Here is a 7531-nt window from a genome sequence, read left to right on the forward strand (position 1 = left end):
ATTTCTTCACTCCTGAATTATTCATGAGTTCATCCATTCATACTTGCACTCATTCAGACACTTACTGAAGCACCTACTGAAGTACCATGCTAGTTCTGAATACAAACCACCATTCTAATCAGAGGTGGAGACAAAGATCATAACAAATGCACCAACCCTTGATTAGGGACCTCCTATGTGATGACTGCTATTCCTACATACTATTATCCCATTTAAATCTTCACAACAGCCTGAAAAAGATGGGTATAATTACACCCAAAGAGACTAAGGCTCAAAGAGGTGAGATAATTTTCCTGAAGTCACACTGCTAACAAGTTACAAAGTGGGATTCCCTGAGAACAGATTTTCTATCACTTAAATGAATCCACTGCATCAACTCCTCAACAGCCTTTCCAATCCAGTGTACCCATTTCAACCAGATTCATCCTCTGAAAACACCATTCTGTACTTGTAACCCCTTTATTCAAAAAAAAAAAAAAAACCTCATGACATCCTCAGCCTGACCTTCAGTCTTTGAGTCAAAACAAAAAAACAAAAGCCTGTCTCTTCCCCCTACTAACTCTTCATCTTGGAAACTGCTTAAAGTCTCTTTCAGTTTTCCTACCTACAAAATGGGCATAAGAGAGAGTTGTGTAAGCATTAAATAAGATATGTAAAGGTCTAAGCACATGAAAGTGAAAGTGAAAGTGAAAGTTGCTTAGTTGTGCCCAACTCTTTGCGACCCCAAGGACTGTACAGTCCATGGAATTTTCCAGGCCAGAATACTGGAGTGGGTAGTCTTTCCCTTCTCCAGGGGATCTTCCCAACCCAGGGATGGAACCCAGGTCTTCCACATTGCAGGCGGATTCTTTACCAACTGAGCCACCAGGGAAGCCCAAGAATACTGGAGTGGGTAGCTGATCCCTTCTCCTGCGGATCTTCCTGACCTAGCAATTGACCTGGAGTCTCCTGCATTATAGGCAGATTCTTTACCAAATGAGATATCAGGGAAGCTAGCTACATGAGTGTTCAGTAAATAAGAGTTGTCATTACTCATCCTATGTGCAAAACTTCTGCTTCAGTCAATCAATACACCTACTACTTCTTTTACAAAACCATTTGGATTTCTGCCTCAATGCACACTTTTCTCCCTCTGCTCCATTAAGTATTCTATAAATATCTACTACATGAATCAATGTCTGTGATCCTTCTCTTCAAGGCCTAAGTCAAATGTTACTTCTTCCAAGGAGCCCTCGCTACCTGCATCTAACTTAAGTGTCACCGAGGGCATGGGGAACAAAAAAAATGCCTAATTATTCAAGACCTATTATGAACTAGAAAATGTGATAGTCTTCAGTGTATTACTTCACTTAATTCTCACAGAAGGAGTCAAAACAACTTGCACAAAGTCAAACAGTGAGTGAGTCAGTTGAGATTCAAAATCAGAAGCGGCTGATAGCCTTTACAAGCCCATTGCTTCCCCCGCACTGCCTTGTGGCACCTGGATTACACATTTAAACAACTGCCCAACATGGACAAAGAACAAAATGCTGCTATATGGTCTAAGAGCCCCAGCCACCTATATAAATACAACAAACAAAATTGTAATGAAATAACACTTATCCATACCACCTGTGCTGCCCTCTCTCTCTTTTTTTTTTTCCTATTCTTTTCTATTTCACTTAAAATAACATACTGGTCAGTTCCCACTAATTTTACTTCACAACCACTCATGAATAGCAACCCAAACTTTGAGTTACCCAGCTATATTCCAAACACAGATACAAGATCAAATAAGATCAAGAATTTGTTTTCAAGAAGTATTTAACCTAGCTGGAGAGAGAGTAATAAAACACAAACTTCTCTTGACACTTTTGCCCCTACCCCACCTGCTGGCATAGAAGAACCTATGTTTCTGTTGCTCCCTTGAACTAGTCATCATGGAACATAACCAATAAATTATCTAGGCTGTAAATATGAAAAATATCAGGCATTCAATAAATCATTGTTGAATGAATGAGGCACAATAAAAGCGCTATGGATTTTCAGGGAGAGAAAGTACATACCCTAGACTCTCCCCATGTAACTTCATAATCCTATAAGGGAATGAAAAATCTCTGAATATACCAAAAGCTCAATCATGTTTGTAGATACCCTTTTTTTTTTTAAAATAAATGAGCTATAGACTAGCGACTATTCAAGTAGAAAAGCAGAAAAACATGTATCTTTGCCAAAGAAAATCAAGGAAGATATTAATCGCTCTAATGATAAGTCTATTATCAGCCTCTGCTCCAGATCCTTACTATTCAAAGTGTGACTCTTGGTCCAGAAGCATTAATATCATCTGGGAGTTTGTCAGAAATGTAGAATTTCAGGCTCCACCAAGATCTACTGAATCAGAACCCCCATTTTAACATGCTCCCCCAGCAGACTCCTAACACGCGTTAAAGTTTTAAAAGCACCAGTGAATATGATACAAATGAAACTGGCTTCTGCAAGCTCAGAGAAAGTTACCATCTTCTCCTCGGTTATCTCTGTAATAAATAATCAGACTTCTGAAGAAGTTCTACAGCTATGGCCATGACACACCTTCAGGAATATGAGGGTATAAATCTAAATCATTACTCAATGAGAAGAACTGACCATCCACTGACTACTGACTAGAACTTTTAGGAAACATACAAAAAATATACCTCTGCCTTCCTAGGACACAGACTCTATTTGGCAATAAAGTAAGACAATAAACGTAAATAACCAAAGTGATCTTGGTTAATTAAAGATTAAAGAAATTAAAGATTAAAGAAATCTTTAATACAAAGGATGAGATTACTGGGGGGGGGGGGGTGGAGAGAGATGCTGGTTAGAACATTCAAGAACAAACTAACAACTCTCAGTGATACATACACATATTTTCAAATAGTCTCTATTTAAAGCTCCAAATTTAGATTGCCCTACCTGTAAAGCTGTGGAATAAAGGACCTACAAGTGGCATACAGTCAGATCTCCTAGACACTTTCACTGACTCATAGGCTGGAACCACCTTACAACACCAAGCAAAATCTCAACCTGGAGACCACTTTGTGAACTTGCAAAAACACTTTGCAAAAACCTTCAAGCCACAATCCTGTCATTCCCAAATTGACACAAGATCTAAGGTCATGGGGACCTGATGTCAAATATGCCCTAAAAAAAAAAAAAAAAACCTGGGGGGTGGGGGTGGGGTGAGGGGAACGCCAAAACAGAGGGAATTAGATGAGGAATGATTGCAGGCCATTTCTCATCCCCTAGCTGACCTAGGAAGACCTCTCCATCACAAGGCAGGAGAGAGGAAAAGCAACGCAGGTGTGTGCATTCACAGTTTGAAGTGGCCCCCAAACTTAATCCTGAAGTTGAGAAGACATCCTCTCCTCCAACAGCAGACGTTCAGATGACAGCTCAACCTCTAACTCCCTTCCCCCTTCTTCCGTCCCAGCTGGATTTAGGGTATCACCGCCTCGCGATCTCCCCCCTCCCCAAGCCCACCCACTCCTGCCCCCCCCCTCAAACACCCCTGATCGCTCCCAAGGAGAGGCTGACAAGACTGCGAGTGCCCCGAGCCCGCCTCCCAGGAGCCCACCGCGCACACCGCCCTCGGCCTGGGGGACGGCTGACGGCGCTCACCAAGTACAGGGGTGCATAGATCTTCAGGGACTCCTCCAGGGCGCCCCTGGTGATGTGCAGGAAAGAGAGCCAGCAGGACGGCTGCCAAGTGTGGCCGATTTCGTAGCAGTTGTGAGGGATGGACTTGCTGAGCGCCGCCATGACGAGGAGCCGCGCGCGTGGGCCGGGAGGGACTGAGCCGGCGCTCGCAAGGGAGGAAGCGGGGAGGGCAGCGCGCGCCCAGCCGCGGCGGACCAGCCGGGGCCGGCCCGGGGGGAGGCGCGGAAAAGAGGGAAAAGGTAACGCGAGCGGGGTTACTCTGGGCCAAAGTCCTCGGATGTTGGGCGCTCAGCGTATGGCAGCTCGAGGGGGCGGGGCGCGCAGCCGGGGAGGCGGGGAGAGGCGGAGCGTGCGCGCCCCCGCCGGCGCCCCCCGGCCAAGAGCGCCCCAGAGCGGCGCGCGCCGCCAACGGGGGTAGAGAGAGCGCCGCTCGGCGACGCGCCGGCCGCCCGCCTCCTCACGGCCCGCGCCGCGCGCGCCCTGACAGATTCGCCCCAGTGGGCGCGTTGGGTCACTGTGTACTCCAGCCTCGGTCCTCTCAAAGCCCAGCCAAGCAGAATCGAGAGCAGTGGAAGAAATGGATGAAATGTCTTTGTTGGGAGCTGGTGGAGGAAGACGGTTGTCAGAGGCGAACCCAGACAACCATCCTCCTCAGAACGGCCAGCTCCCCTTCCCTGGAGCGCCAGGTAGTAAATAGCTGAGGCTGTCTGCTGGTTGGGACCCAGCAGCGCCCTCGATGACTCGGCTTTCTAAGCTCTGCGGTGCCTGAGAAGGCTCAACAAATTTGCTAGTTGTGCACTTTCCCTTCTTGTAAGGGAAAGGCTAGTAGGTCTTTGTCTCCAAACTCTGGGCCACTGAGCCAGCCATTGTATCTACAGCACCGTCACAGGTACGCATCCGCCAAGTATGTAACCCAGCAAGGACTCACTTGCCCCAGGCGCAGAAAGCCAGGCCAGAGCAAACACACCAGGTGTTTGCAGCAAAGGAAGGGTTTATTGCAGGGTACAGGGAGATTGTGAAGGACAGGGAAGCCTAGCGTGCTGTAGCCCTTGGGGTCACAAAGAGTCAGACACGACTGAACAACCACCACCACCAAGCAAGGGCGTGAGAGAGACTGACTTCTTGACAAGCCTCAGATCCGCTCCCACTTTGTCTGTGAGTTAGGGGTTTCTTAAAAAGGGAAAACAGAGACTAGGATGAATCATCTTGTGACTTTTTTTTATCGTAGTTTTGGAAATCAGGATGTCTTGGATTCTCAGGTCAGGTGGCCCATGGCTTGGGGGTCTGTGAGCTCATCTTGTTGTGGAGAAACAGGCTGAGTTTGTACATTAATGATGTTATCTGTAATAGCTAGCTGTTTTAGTATATTAGCAATGGCATCAGCAACAGCAATTTTAGTCATCTGACTAGTTGATTACTGTTCACTTAGCACAGGATTGAGGTTGTAGGAGGGTGAGAAAGGAAATTAAGTTTTAGATAGCGAGATTAATCATAAACTGGGGAAGGGAACTCGATTTTAGGGGGACTATGCTTCAAATCGTACACCTAGTAGAGGCAGTCATGGTCTTAGAACTGATGCCTGGCTAGAGGGCTGCCAACAGTTGGCATGACAAGGAACCTGTGTGGCCCATGAGACTTATAAACTCTGTAAGAGTCAGTTTCCTCACACATAACTTTCCATGTTCCCTGGATTTTCAAATTCTAAGTGTCTTAAAGCAGGAGCTTGTCATTAGACTGTTAAATACTATTACTTTTATATACAGCCCTTTAGACAAATCCCATTCGAATCTAGTCTTCATTTATTCATTCTGTAATATTTACTGAGCACATACTATTTTCAGGCAGGCTTCCCAGGTGGCTCCGTGGCAGAGAATCTGCCAGCAGGAAACGCGGATTTAATCCCTGGGTCAAGAAGATCCCCTGGAGTAGGAAATGGTAACCTGCTCCAGTATACTTGTCTAGAAAATTCCAAAGACAAAGGAGCTAGCAAGCTGCACTCCATGGGGTCACAAAGAGTGAGACACGGCTGAGCACACACACACATTATTTTCAGACACTATTCTAAGCTCGGTAGATTCGGCTGTGAACAAGAAAGATTTCCACCTACCTCTCCATCTCCTCCCAGTGCCATAGAGCTGGGGCCAGAGCTGGCATTGCAGCCCCAGGCACTATGACTTCTGGAGTTACAGTGAATGATGAAGTCACCAAAGGTTTTAATGATAAGAAAATAAATATTCTACACAAAAGAAGATGAAAGAAAGTTCTGTTTAAATGATGAGGAAAGACAAATAATTATAATAGAGGAAGCAAAACTGATCTTAACAAATGACACTAGTGATACCACGGAGGACCCCTACACATTTTGTTATGAAGTTGCTACCTCTGAAGGATTACCAGTTTGCTATGTATGATGCCATATAAACAACAAAAAAGTCTAAGAATACCTAGTATTGATCTATTGATGCCATATACACAACAAAAAAGACTGGGCTTCTAAGAGTGCACCTTTTAAAAACAAGATGATTTATGCTAGCTCTAAAGAGGCCATTAAAAAGAAATCTACATATATTAAATGTGAAGTGAAGTGAAGTGAAGTCGCTCAATCATGTCCAGCTCTTTGCGACCCCATGGACTGTAACCCACCAGGCTCCTCCATCCATGGGATTCTCCAGGCAAGAACACTGGAGTGGGTTGCCATTTCCTTCTCCAGGGGATCTTCCTGACTCAGGGATCGAACCCAGGTCTCCTGCATTGTAAGCAGAGGCTTTAACCTCTGAGCCACCAGGGAAGCCCATATTAAATATGAGTGACATGTAAATGGAAGGGATGAAATTGAGGAGCATTTGTCACTTGGAGAGAAATTGGGAAGCATTATAGTTGTCTCACCTGAAGGAAAACTCATAAAATGACAGTCGAATACCATCTTGAGTGTTAAGCAGCTTCCATTTCTACAGCTCAGTCAGTTGGAATAGTGTTAGATTTTGTTGTTCTTTTTCCTCTTCCCCAATGGAGAAATTGAAGTTGGTGATGGACAGGGAAGCCTGGCGTGCTGCAGTCCATGGGGTTGCAAAAAGTCGGACATGACTGAACAACTAAACTGAACTGAACTTCCCCAGTGGGCCCTTTCAAAACAATAAATGAAGGAAATATCATTCATTTAAGCAACATATCAAAGATTGCCATTAGACTGTTTAATACCATTACTTTTATGCACAACTCAAGAAATGCCTTCCCATATATTTTAAACAAAACAACTAGTTACCTGAAAACTAAGTTATAAGAAAGCCAAACAAGATAAGATAGCTATGCTAATAATATATTGATAGTATAAACTGAGATAATAAAAGTACTCAGATTGAAAGTCCAGAGTTACAGTGGTAGAAAAGATAAACGTTGGTCTCTCTCTCAGACCAACATAGACAGTCTTAGTCTAAGATGGTGGCTCTATATCCACAGACCAACATAGACAGTCTTAGTCTAAGATGGTGGCTCTATATCCATCAGGGATCCCAAACTCCTTCTGACAGATTGTTCTGCAAACTGTTACCTGTGATTTCCATCCTAACTTGTAAGTTGGCCACTTCACCTTGAGCCATGACATCCACATGCTAGAGAGGAAGACCAGCCAAAGAGGAACAGAGGACATAACTTCCTCTTAAGTAAACTTCACAGTAGATCTATGCAAACCACTTCTCCTTACAAACATTGCGCAAAGTTTGTCTCATGGCCACACTTAGTTTCAAGAGAGACTGGGAAATATAACCTTTTTTATTGGTTGGACAAATGCCCAGCTAACATTTGGGGTTTCATTACTGAGCAAAATGAAAAGCACAGATACTGGGGGCAACCAGAA

General features: G+C 44.6%; 1 protein-coding gene and 1 pseudogene across 2 annotated transcripts in view; one reads left to right on the plus strand and one right to left on the minus strand.

Annotated features, from left to right (window-relative positions):
* TMEM135 (transmembrane protein 135) overlaps window positions 1-3888 on the minus strand; it is a 303343-nt gene extending 299455 nt beyond the window's left edge. The window contains exon 1 of one of the 2 annotated variants that reach the window (XM_024987169.2): window positions 3640-3814. In XM_024987169.2, the coding sequence (XP_024842937.1) occupies window positions 3640-3780 (141 nt within the window). In that variant the 5' untranslated portion in view covers window positions 3781-3814. 2 annotated transcript variants of the gene reach the window in all.
* Window positions 3889-5837: 1949 nt separating this feature from the next.
* On the plus strand, window positions 5838-6873 carry LOC100335229 (cofilin-2-like; annotated as a pseudogene).
* Window positions 6874-7531: the final 658 nt, after the last annotated feature.

Source organism: Bos taurus, chromosome 29, assembly GCF_002263795.3.
Source record: "Bos taurus isolate L1 Dominette 01449 registration number 42190680 breed Hereford chromosome 29, ARS-UCD2.0, whole genome shotgun sequence".
Classification (NCBI taxonomy): Eukaryota; Metazoa; Chordata; class Mammalia; order Artiodactyla; family Bovidae; genus Bos; species Bos taurus.